The 13,817-nt window shown below is 37.6% G+C and overlaps 1 protein-coding gene across 2 annotated transcripts in view; it reads right to left on the bottom strand.

The window, feature by feature from the left end:
* LOC124171753 (leucine-rich repeat protein soc-2 homolog) overlaps positions 1-13,817 on the bottom strand; it is a 58,624-nt gene that overhangs the window by 22,792 nt on the left and 22,015 nt on the right. For both annotated transcript variants that reach the window (XM_046551038.1, XM_046551039.1), the window contains one exon: positions 6,351-6,566. In XM_046551038.1, coding sequence (XP_046406994.1) covers positions 6,351-6,566 — 216 coding nt within the window. The remainder of the gene's footprint in view (positions 1-6,350; positions 6,567-13,817) is intronic.

Genomic DNA, 13,817 nt, shown 5'->3' with positions numbered 1-13,817 from the left:
CTTAGCCATCGCTTTTTCGCGCGTTTGAAAATTTTCACTTTTCATTTAATCGCAAAAAATAGATATCGTCATTCAAAAATCTAAGAGTGTGAAATGCGTACTCCAGGAGTAATAATCTTTCGATTTAGCACATTTTTATATTCTGCAGATTAACCCTCATATGGATTCTCAGCGCCTTAGCGGCGCACATGCTTTTAAAAATGATGTAAAAATTTTCCATTCCAATAGATCATTTTTAAATTTTCAATTGTCCATTTTTTCTTCCTTCTTAGTCTACAAACAAATTTTTGTTTACATAGTATGGATAGATTTCATTTTATTGGCCTCTAATGAAAAAAGTTAAGTCGTTGGATTTACGTCGTGAGACCATTGAGAAGGTACTTCCAGGATAGGCGTGGTACACCCTCCGAAGGGTCGCTAATACGGGACCCTTACCTCAACGAGCTCACCCTTGCTGGCCGGTCTTTTGGACCCTCCGAGCCGGGGGCCTCCCTCCCCATAAGTGACCGCTCGACTGCATTTTGAAAATGTATACCGTATATCTCCGAATATAGTCCCCCCTTTTTTTCCAAAAATGGCCGCGGAAAAGTAAGGGGGGGGGACTATAATCGAGTGTAATCCAGTTTAGCATACTAAAGGTGACCATAAAGTTATAAATAACGGCATAATGGCTAATGTTCTCGTAGTCTTTCTATTTGAGTATATTTATGAGGATTATAATCTGAGATATTAGTAAATACTGCCACGTTTTACCGGAAATTTAGACAATTTTTACCACAAATGTTGTAAAGATACGATTCTTCCGATTCAAATAGCATATCTAATATGCGTTTTCACGGAATCCATCGGGTAGCCGTTAATTTTTCTTGGAAAAGTATTGTTAGAATAATTCAATCGACACTGATCACTTAATGACGCAAAACAGTAAATAATTAAAATGAAAACTAAACACACACTATCATTACATCAATCGAACACTGGAATTGAATCAATAGTATATGTACCCGTCGCTCATTTAATAGTTACTCGATTTAAATAATTGCGAAAAATAAACAGATAAAGTGAACCTTTCGTGACGATTCAGCATTTCATTGCGTCCGTAGCTACTATACGTCCGTGCGGTTCATGTTTACAACCACTGCTTTTACCGCCTTCACATAACAAGAATGCGCAATAGGTGATGCATTTGTTTCTGAAAAGGCGCAATAATCGAAGACTTTAAACCAGAAGCGCCGGCATTACTGCATTTGATCGAAATCCAGCGACTCAGCATCGAAAGTGTGATCAATTTATTGAGGAATATATCCAATTAGCCAGGGTAAGTAGGATCGATAAATTACGTCACATAACGTTTCGCAATTATTTCCGTGATATTTTCTTTATTAAAAATAATTTTACGTTCAACAGTGAGGTGATGGATCAAGTAGAAAGATGAGGATCAATCCTGCGGCAGATTAGAGGCCATCAAAGACGGAGTTTCGATGCCAATTTTAAAGTAGCCGTTGCAGAATACGCCGTAAATCATAGTATTCACAGCGCTTGCAAAGCGCTAATACATCGCGGAAGTCATTTCGGGGGTCTCGATGCGGCAGATTCAAAGAATTAGAGGAAAATATCATCGAATTTGTGCGCAAATGCAGAGCAGAAGCTCTTTGTGTAACTTATGCAATGATTCGCGACGAGGCATTTAAAATTGATATAATATTTTTTTCAGTTTTTATGTTTGTTGGAAAAAGTTTATTTCTTAATTTTATTACTTTGATATTTGTAAGTCCTGTAGTTTAATTATTTTGCTTAGCAGGCATTTGATGGCAATATTTTTATAATGTTAATAATTTATTTAACACAATTTTATTTAGATTTCCTAAATTCTTCAGGTCACTTGGATTTGTGATGACTTGATGGGTGTGTTACACTGGATCTAAGGAAGTTTCAGGGCCAAATGCAATACTGTTTATGGGATTTAAGTTAAAGCTTATATATTGACATTGTTTGTAGTCATTTGGAAATCAAAAATATTAATAATTTGTGAATGTTTAAAAAATACAATAGCCTTGGATACTTAAAAAATTTTCTAATTTCTTCATTACATCTGGTTAAGGAACTATAAATTACTGATACATGCAATGGATCACAACATGTTTTAGGTATATTTATTTTGTTGTGATGGAAAATATGTGAACAGATTTGTTCTTAATCTTCACAGAAAATAATAGTTTTTATCGACTCTAGAATCTTAACTTGCTAACCATAGAAAAATTGCCTTCCTTTGAATTTTAAAATTTTTCCCAAAACTGAGGTCTCAAAATTGGGGGGGGGGACTATATTCAGAGGGGGACTATATTCGGAGATATACGGTATATCAATCTGATCATCAAAATATGATTGTTTACATCGCACTTCTGCCAATCAAGTATGTCTTTGAACCGTGTTTCTGTGGTGAAAAATAATGATTTTTGTTAACTTGCTGGAAACATGGCTGCGGACCACAAGAAAATGGCCATTTTAGCAACATTAACAAAATGGTTATTTTTCATCGTAGAAAGACGGTTCAAAGACGTACTTGATTGCTTGATTGGCAGGAGTGTGATGCAAAAAATCATTTTTTGATGATCAGATTGATAGATGCATTTTCAAAATGCAGTCAGAGCGGTCACTTTTGGGGAGGGAGGCCCCCTGCTCGGAGGGTCCAAGAGACGGGCCAGCAAGGGTGAGCTCGTCAAGGTAAGGGTCCTATATTAGTGACCCTTCGGAGGGTGTACCACGCCCATCCTGGAAGTACCTTTTCAATGGTCTCACAAAATGCATTTTAAGCTTTTCGCTGCATGTGACGAGAAAGTTTTCGGAGATCGAACAGCAGTTAAAGCCTTAATGAAATCATTTGCATCAATAAGATCATTAAAAACCTCAACTGAAAAAGAAACAAAGCGAATAAAACATCGAATGAACGAACAAAACCAATTAAACATCATTAAAACGAAGAATCATTAAAACTTAGAGAAAGGTCGAATAGCAGATTTCTCGAACTCAATCGAATTTGAATAGTAAATCATAGCTCAAATAATAGTGGTCCCGATGTATACCGTATTTGCACTAATCTAAGACGAACACGATTCTAAGACGATCCCCCCTTTTTTGGAACTCCACTTGGGGAAAAAAATTTTTCAAGGGGAAAACGATCAATGCGGGAATGTTTGGCTAGGTTGCCTATGTTCCAGGAAACACAGGCTTTTTTGCGCGTAATTATGATTAGATTTTAGTGCGTAATGAAAGGAATAGTGGTACTTTATCGAGACACTTAGGTCTTATTGTTGATTCAGACTAATAGTTTCTTCGGAGGAGCCATGGTCCTAAACTAGTGAAAATGAAACCTGACTTTATTAAACCCACACGGAAAACACTCGGTGGTTTGAAGTCAAGCCACCCTGGAAAGTAGGGAACCACTCGTACGAGGTGAAGTTCGGAACTGATGATATCGCGTTCGGCGTACGCAGAGCATACTGCAGAGGGTGAAGCATGACCATATGACTGTGCCATGAAAATTTTTGTCCTAAAGATACCCATTCTTTTCTAATTAGCGTAGCGCCAGATGGGTGGATGAATTCGGATTGTTAGTAGGGAGGAACAAAATATCCTGAGGAGATATCCCTTCCTCAGTAACTCTGACAAGTGAGACCTATGGTATAACTCGTAAATTGATAACTGATAATAACCTGATATCTTGTTTTCGGAAAAAAAATGCCGCATTTACTGCCGAGAAGCTCAGCTAGATCGAGTTTCGCCAAAAATCACCACCGTATTTTTCCAACTAGTTCCATGCTTAAAAATGCTTAAATAACGTTAGAAACACGTCGTGTTTGGTCTCGTTCTTTTCTGAATTACGTGCGCATTGCAAATATTTCAATCTAATAAAAGTATAATGCCAATTGCCGAAATTCATTGTTTGACACCGTTTGAGCTAATAGGTGATTCATGCAGCGGTTGACCTCCAGAAACTGGGAACTTTGAAGCAGGTAGGCAGAAAAAGGTCAGTGGGTGAGAAAAGGGGGGGCGCGAAACGCTTTTCTATTGTTCTCGTGTAACTTGATATTTTTTTCGAAGCTAAGGTCTTCGTAATACGATCCCTGCGCGAGCTGGGACCTTTTGCTTGATTTTGGAGAAGAGGAAAGCGTCAGAGGGGGGAGGCGAGTGCTGAATGGAGGGGGATAGCGGATCTTGGGAAATGCGCTTATGTTACTATCCCACGGCTTTGAGCTTCTCCCAATGGTAGTTTCATTTCGTGGGGAAGATTTAATCCATTTGCCTGTCATTATTAGCCATAAATGACGCATTGTATTTATTTCGTCTCATTTTCGTCAAAAGATGGATGCGGGAAAAACGTCGGGACCACGATCTTCAAACGATCAATGCGGGAAAACAATACTTCGGAGATGCGGGAAAAAATTACACTGTCTATATGGAACTTTATTTGGGACCAGAAATGGCGAACAATGAATGCGGGGACGATAGATCGGGGTTCCACTGAATAAATTTTCTTTTGAAAGCGGCAGTGTAATGACTTTTCTCTGCCATCGTAATACTCTGAAAGGCACGGTGAATCACAACTGAATCGATCTCTCTAATCAGAGGCAAATCATGTTGCCTTCTTACCGTTGCTCTGAGAAAAATGCAACGACTTTGTAGCAGTTTATTCCACGACGGCATTGAGGCTTTAACGATACAATTTAGGCAAATTGTAACCAATCACACGAACATTTTGTGAGTTGATCGAGCTTTAACTTTAATGGAGCCGAACCCAGGGTAAAGCAGGCAATCTCGCGGACACGGCAGAAGTGCACCCGGCGACTGATCGGCACGCACCGAATCTTTGCCTGCTGCCCAAAAATCCAAATCCAAAGGTGTTCTTCACTCGTGGATAGTGACTCAAGCTTTCTATTCACTCAATGAATTTCTGGAGAGCAATACTCTAAATTGTATATTCTAGCATTAGTTTTTCTTTGACGAAGACTATTACATTGTATTATGTTTAATGTTGAATAAATTATGATTATGATTTGTGTCTTCAGTCCCTAAGTCTTTATCATGCTGGGCCAAAACTGTTAATACTAAATCACACAATTACTTCCTGCATTATTAACAGGGTATCCTTTTAGTTAGCTCCTGGGCCCCCTAAAATAATTGCTCTAGCTTAAATTTGCCTTCAATTTACTTAAATCCCTGAAATTAACCTTTGAAGTTAAAATTTATATTGTTGAACTCACTTTTGGCAATTAATTAATGTCAGCAACGGAAGGAGAATACATAAATGGATCATAATTCACATCAGAGCCACCATCCCCAATAATGAAGTCATGTGCTATTTTTTTTAAGTAATTACTCCAGCTTTCTATCATTGTCCCACCAAAGGTGATTCAATATTTACCTTCAAAATGAGTGAAAGTTTATAAACCAATTTACATTTTTCATCTTGATTCTTAAGGGATGAGGTGCATTATAAAATATCTATTTGCTTAACATTATGTTTTTCAGGAGTGGTAAAGTGATACTCCACAAGGGACCCTAAGCCAATGTTCACACAATTTTTAAAGCCTCTCCTTTTTAAACTTTTCTCTAAACCATTTAACTTCATCATCAGAAAAAATGGCGCACATTCTCAATGCCAAAATGCCAATTCTGTTTAAGAGAAAAATGTTTTATTTAGGAACCCAGTCGGATTATCTTGTCCAACAGATAAAATAAAAAATAAAAATGTTCCAACAGCTACAGTCTACTACAGCCGCTACTCATACCCTCAAGCAACATGAACTCATTACTCAGCCTGTGCCAATCCAACTCACAAAGTACATTTCTACAACAAAGTCACCATTTTACAGTCATATAGGATTCATTATTTGGAGCTTTTACTGTAAATACATAAGTACTGATGTACAGTACTATGTCATTGGTCCAGAATGGTTGCAATAAACCCATTTCCATAGCTTGCCTGTAAGGGCAGCTAAGAGAAGTAAACCTCTTTTGTTTTAAATGACTGAAATATTCACCACGCACAATTAAGAAAATTTTCTACAGGAATTGAATCTTGTATAACATTGTCGGGGCTCAGACATCACTTCACTTCCCAAGCATCCACAGTAACATAGTGGATGCAAGAAGAGATAGTCATTTCCGTTCAATTTATCAATGAAACTATTACTACAGAGTTTAAACGTCAGATTCAGCACTTAACTTCAAAATGGATGCAAATAATTTTAGAATTAAAAACGTTCACCACCATCAAATAGTACATTGAAGCAAAGCAGACATAAAAAATTGTCATCATACCACTTAATAATATGGATTTCATTGCTTACCTCACTCAGCTTGTTGTGTCGAAGATCTAGGACTTTCACAGACTTGAGGCCAGATAATGTGTCAGGCAGACTGGTCAAAGAATTTTCACTTAGGGCTAGTGTTTGAAGATTGACTAGGCATCCAATTTCAGGAGGCAATGTGACCAACTTGTTGCCATAGAGATAAAACTCCACTAAGTGGGTTAAATCTCTAACAGTCGGAGGCAAATGAGTAATCTGCAGATAAAATTAAAAAAGTATAATGTCAAAACACTTGATCAGGAAAATTAATTCAAAGACAACAAGTCATTATACATCTCTAGGAAAACCTAACAACCAACTGACAACCCATTTTTTAAGGACAAATTATTTGATATACACTTGAATACAAGAACTAGTTTGATCAATGCTCAACTTTGAGAAGAAATATCCTCCTTGAGAACTTCATTAATGGGGAAAAAAATGGTAAACAAGTACATATATGTGTACATGCCATAGAAAAACACACAATAAATCAATGTAACGCATATAAAATTCAAAATTTGCACTGATGAATAGCAAAAAGCTCATCACAAGACATTTTATCTTCTTTTAATAACCTACCATCGGACCAAATATAAAAGCATCTTATTGTGGATGTGAACATTACCATAACTTTTATGAGTAACTCAGCCACAATTACTCTCCCAACAAATAGGCTTCATTCACCAGTTCATTAAAAAGCTGAGCCATTCATGAGAAAGTACTTCAAGAGAAGTACTGCCATTGTCATGACAATAATCTGAAGGAAAAAACTGGTTGGATGGCTTTGAATTTTGACTCTATGAAAAATTTTTCATTGGCAATAGCACTAGTATGTACTGTTTAATTTGATAAAAAATATGACAAAAAAGATAGCAATGTAAGTGGTCATTAGCTGACTTAAAAGAAGCAGAGACTTGCAAAAGCTTTAAAAAGCTAGGTCAACCCTACTTGCCCTATCAAGCCTGAATGATCAGCCCTAGGGGAGGCTCACTAGGGTAACTCAAAAGTCTTCCCTGTACAGCTCAATCTAAGCCTCAAAAATCCACACTGAATCACATGCAAATTCATGGGCAAACTCCTGTAGCAGCTCAATTCAAACCTATCAAAGATCTCAGGAATGGAGAAGGTTAAAATAGTCTATCCTATGATAAACGTTTGCAACATCATACAGGTCAACATCAATGCACTTCCCAGGACTTGCTTGCTCCTCAACCACTTTGCCCATAGTTAGGGAGAAAAAAGAATTCAGGGTCAAGCTAGCAGTTCTCTGCACCCATAGCGCTATAAGGAACTATTCTACCATTTGGGAACACATTCCATAATTCCTTATCAAATCACAAGGATAAATATAGGTAATCACATAATACTATACACAAATATCCTATTATTCTGATTTAGGAATGACAAAAACAAATCAAGCACTACATCAATGTGAGGAGACCTCATAGAATTGGACAAAAAAGAAGACAATCCATCTTTACGCAGAAAGTTTTTAATTACTTCAACAATGTTTTATGTGCTAAAATTTTGGAAATGGGATGCACAGCAATTTTTTTCAATATAAACCTATTAGTTGATGCAATGATTTTCAAAGCAATGTTAAGTTTAACTTGCTTAAGTTTTATGTTTAATAAGTTTTATGATGCTAACTTTACCATTTTAGCATTAGCTAAATTCAATGAAATTTTTCAAATTACTCCTTATTTGTGACAACTATTGGTTTTCAGCTGTCACAGCAATTTTTCACATTTTTTAGACTTTTCGTACGACATTTTGAGGAAAAAATGTGACATTATTTCAGTTTTCTTTGATATGCCTACATAAGTCATCCTATTAGCTGACAAAAATGCTTGCTAACTCATGGCATGAAATGAATACTTCGTTATTATTAATATACAATTAAATCAAATAAAAATTGCACAGCCTGTCTTATTAGTCTAATGGTGCATGTGACCATAACATTTGCATACATACATACAGGATATAAAAATGTGTCGCTAGGTTGTACCTGTGACGGGATTAGGGAGTAATGTTTACGTCACCATGCGGAAATATGACAAGAATATGCATTCATTCCAAAATGCCATTCAATCAATTGTGCATATGAATAATCATGGGACTGGTAACTATGCTAGACAAGGGTGCCTAAATATCTTACAGGTTGGCCAAGGTGACCAAGTTATAAATTGGATGTAATAATTTTATTTGAAATTATTACATCTAATTATTACATTGAACCTATTACTCCTTGGGTAATCAAAAAAAGTAACTTAAGGATAAATAACCGAATTCAGTGACTGATAAATGCGATGGTGGTTGGCGTAACATGGTGGAACTCCTTCATGATGCACAAAGGTTAAGAAAAAGACTTTGCTGTTCCACAAAATAAAATATAGTTGCAACCGGTTTCGATACAGCGTTTCATCATCAGGCCAGATGATGATATGCTGTATCGAAACTGGTCGCAAATATATTTTATTTTGTGGAACAGCAAAGTCTTTCTCTTAACCTTTGTGCATCAGTGACTGATGTTAAGCTCATATATTTCCATCTTTATGAAATAGCCCCAGAGCAGCTACATTACCACAAGGACTCACTGCACTGGTTAGTTGGGGTTCGCACTAACATTTTGGTCAAAAAAGAAGACAGGACACTCCAAACAGTCCCTCTTAAATCTGAAGCACTATGTTTCAATTGACACAGTGCCTCATTATCAAACAATTTTGCTCCACTTACAGGAGTTGTTCTCCCTCTTTTACCAAGATAACACAAGTGTCATGCACAGATCAATCAAAACATATACCAAAATTGCAGACACACTTTCAAGATCCAGGAACAGCAATAACTCGTACACCAATTTGATACTACAGTAAACTCTCGATTATACAAAGCAGGATATTACGAAACTTTTGATAATACGCAATGAAATTGTGGTAAATACATGGCACCAATTGAAAATACAGTTTGGCATTTACGAAATGTTTTGAAATTACAAACAACAGTCTCCGTCCCCAGGAGCAAATGGAATTAGTTTATATGAACAACATTGAAAAATTTGTCAACAAAACTATTTATGCCCGCACTAGAAGCTAAAAACTTAGTGCTTCCAACTGCAGCCCATCAAAAGTGTGACATCATAAATGATAGTGCAACTTTGGAGGGCAAGGGCTCGCCTAAAAACTTACAATGGGAATCGAAGGGAACTAAGAGTTCAGTAAACTACCATGGCTGACACGATGCCCCCGACAATACTTCGTAGTGTAACACATGAAGAAGTTCACGCTGGGTATTTATTACACTCATATTTAAAACCTATGTAATTCAATCATGCCAAGAAAATGTTACAAGTCCATAAAATTGCACAAATTTTAACGTTTTTGGGGATAAATAAGCTACCTCAAGACACCACTTTTCAAATCAACAGTTAGAAATATGAGGAAGGAAGAGTATTAAGTCACACAATGAAAGAGGAAAATTTTCATTTTGAAGACAACATTACATTTTGGAGATGGAAAGGTTGGGGAAAATATTGCGGTTGTCAATGACAAGAGGTGGGAAGAGGTACTAAGGATATCACTGATATATACTACTTTGATATAATACTTTTTAGTCTAGGCCATATTGAGGGCAAAATGGCTCCTCTATTGCGAATTTTAACGGGGATTTGATGGTTCTGTGCATAAGTTTTTGTGTAAGCACCTTGCTATCCACAAGGGAGGCGGCATCTGGCTGTCTTTCGTCCTGGAAGCGCTGAATCGTACCAGATAGGCTTGAACTAAATTCATGAGAGAATGTGCAAAGGGCTTCAGTCCGTGCCTAGCGAGTGTCTACGGGACAAATGGTACAGGAGAAGCAGTGGCCGGGACTAGACATGACAGCAGTGAAAACGAAGATGAAAGTAAGGAAATAGTTCCACCACATAAAAATGAAGTTTACGCAGCCTTCCAAACATTGAAAAATTTTGATCTGGTGACCAATCTGGACTTCCAATTTAGTTCCCATTCATGCAAGCTGGAAGTCATGGTGAAAGATGCGATGGAGAAGAGCAAAAATCAAAAAATTACAATTTTTTTGCGCAATATCTTTTCATGCATATTAGATATATGTTTTCCAGAATTAACAAGATAAATATTTTAAATATGGGGCTCTATTTACCACCAAATTATTTTGCAGGCTACTCGTCATTATGAGGCACTTCCAACTGAAACCATTAACTTGCTTCTAGCATTCCGACCCATTTCCCCACTCCAAGAGATCCTCCTTTCCAAAACCTTTGCTTGCTCTCTCCTACCACCTTTTTCTGATTTTCCTGAAACTCCCCTCCACCCACTCCACTCCACTCCCCCCTTGCAATGAACGAGTGCGTCGTAGAAAAACATGGCCTTCAAACTGAGTCTCAAGCAAGGCAGAAGGTCTTTTACCCACCCTTCTTTCTCCCGCCCTCTCCACCTCTAGTTGTGCTGACCACACGTCCTCCCTCAGGCAATCCCAATCCCCCTCTTATTTACCCAACCCACTTGGAACATTCTCTGATGGTGGAGAAGTGCATGGTTTATCTCTACTGGTAACGGGGGTAAATTTTTAACTGGGAAGAGGCAGAAGAAGTATCTTCCATTAGCAGGGAAATGAAGACTAAAATTTTGCTAACCTCATTCATTTTATTGGCTATGACACATGTTATGTCATTTCTAGACATATTATATTTTTAGCCTGCCATGGCTCCAGTGAGACTTGTCGGATTAGCATCTCCTCCCATTCCGTTCACCCAAAGGCACGGCTGGCCTACCTGCCTCGCTAATCCTGTAATTGACACTAATCATTTTAGCCAAGTTAGGAACCACGGGTCCCACAATGGGGAAAACTAAATGACACGCCAAATTTTTTAAATTAATTATTTTATATCCACGGGATTAAAAATTTAGCAATCTGTTCACCACTTGAAAACTTTGAGCTAAAACCTGATGTCAATATGAAATTATGAGCTTATTTTTTGGTTTTATTAAACTACTATAACATGATAAACAAACTGAAATGAAATACGTCATGTTTTGGGCTCATAATTTTCTATTAGTTCAACAGATTCATGCTTCAATAAATAAAAGATCGCAGCACTTTTCCACAAATTTTTTTGCTGCGCATATTGCGTTTCGGCTTACTGAGCCATCATCTGGTACAAGACAATGCAAAACATTTGAAAATCACCTATTACCCTTGAGATGGGGGGTTGGGGAGGATTTGACATCTTTGGAGAAGGGGGCGGGAACAGGCATACACAGTGGAGACAGTGGGAAAAGATATAACTACGGGATGTGGGGAACCCAGGTTGAAAGGAGGACTCTAGTCATAACTGTAAAATAATGGCACGTGGGAAGAACCACAGAAAACAGGGGGGTTGAGAAGGGTAACAAGGGAGGGGTAGGGTAAAAAGAGAGGCCGCGCGTTGTTAGAAATGGAGAGGCAGGAGTAAGTAGCAACGCAGGAAAAGAGGCGGGGGTGAGGAGTCCCTTTAGGTTAGCTGAGGAGGAGTGAGCAAAAGAAAAAGAAAATGGTCAACACAATAAGGAGAGAGTGTGAGTGGACCCTGTGGATGTGGGAAAACCCTGTGGATGTTGGGGTCGGTTAAGACGTGGGTGAAGAAAGGATGTGACCATTTGTTTTCGGGAAGGGGATCTGAAGGAGAGGAGAGTGGGTGACTAACACTTGTTCACTCATGAGCATATTCATATCACTCTGTGCAATTTCGAATTGCTCTAAAATATCAAGTCTTGTGCCCTCAATTTCGAAGTGAAGAATTTCAGGTTGAAAATGACAACAATGAAAAGTCTGTGATAAGTGTTTGGCAAGAAGTGACTTTTCATTCCCATTTTTCCAGCACCTTCTAGGTTCTTTCATTCTGATAATGAAACTTCTGCCTGTTTGACTGATGTTACACATGTTGATGATTCACAATTAACTTTGTAATGCCGGATTGATGGATGGAATTTATTTTGTCTTTGCTACGACACAAGACTTTACTGAGAGTGTAGGGGTTGTAGAAAGAAGCATCGAATTTATTTCTGGGGAATTCGTGAGCAAGCCTGTTGGAAAGATCTCCCACAAATAGCCGGCACCATTTCTTTAGATCTCTCTGTGATGAGTAGAAGGGAGCAAAGCTGTGAAATGGCTCGCATTTTCAACTTTCTCCAAAGGATTTTAGTAACAGTATTCACACTATAGCCATTTGAAACTGCAATTGATTTAATTTTGGAAAGTTCAAAATTAAAATTGACTGCATTTAACAGTTGATTGACAAAACTATGTAACATAGAATGAAATGAGGATAATTTTTGGGAGGTTGGATGGTATGAGTCACTTTGAATGATTGTGCTGCTATAGCAGGGTTTTCTGTATACACCAAATTCAAGTTTGTCACCAACTATGGATATGGAGAAAGTTTAATTACTTATTGGAATCTATTTCCAATGTGATGTAACATTAGGATGTTGAGTACTTAAAAGATTCAGAAAGTTATCTAATTGTCTGACATTTCTGGTCCAGCAGCAGATGATGTGGAACAGTACCACTAGAAGATGTTGGATAAGAGGGGATGCCCAGAATCCATTATTGGCATTCAAAACTGTCCATAAATATTACAGCTAAAACAGGTGAAAGGGGGGAACCCATGGCAAAGCCGTATGTTTGGTGATAAAAATTCTTATAGAACAAAAAATAATTTTGGTTAGCACACAGTTCCATGAGATGAAGAAGTTCACTAGACACACTATTGTCAATGTTGCAGTCTCTCAGTAGGACTCTCGTAAGTAACAACGTTTTTTGTACAGGTACAGAAGTGAATAGATTTTTTACATCAAATGAAACTAGCTTGGAACTAGGAGGTAACACGAGGTGTTGAAGTTTCTGCGACAAATGATGCTATATTTTGGTGAAAAACCAGATAATTGCCTAAAAATGATATTTAATTTGGAGGCTAGCTTATAGGATGGTGAGGCTATGCATGACACCACTGGGCGAACAGGCGATCCACCTTTATGAATCTTAGGAAGGCCATAAAATTTCTAAATATCGTGTAGATTTGTAATTTCACAATGTTAGTTTACTTCCGTGAACCCTTGAAAATCATACCTCAATATGTTGGCCTTATTTGATTTTCAGGTTACATACAATTCAAGGCAAAGGGCCAATGGGGCATTAGCAGGGGGAATCCAGATTTTCTTCCGGAGGTCTAACAAGCAAACAATCTTGTCATACTTGAGATTAAAAACAAGATATGAAAATTACTCAATGAAATATTCTCTTTACTTAAAGTATGATATATATTACTCTGAAATTAAATCATGGAGGCTCCGTACTACACTAAACAAAACTAATGTAATGATAATGTACAGGCATCCCCCGAGTTACGTATGTCTCGACTTACGTAAATCCGTACTTACGTAAGTGATAACCGTATTTCAAATGATTATG

The sequence above is a fragment of the Ischnura elegans genome, chromosome X, assembly GCF_921293095.1.
Source record: "Ischnura elegans chromosome X, ioIscEleg1.1, whole genome shotgun sequence".
NCBI lineage: Eukaryota > Metazoa > Arthropoda > Insecta > Odonata > Coenagrionidae > Ischnura > Ischnura elegans.
The sequence above is the reverse complement of the archived record's forward strand: the minus strand, read 5'-3'. Positions and strand labels throughout refer to the sequence as shown.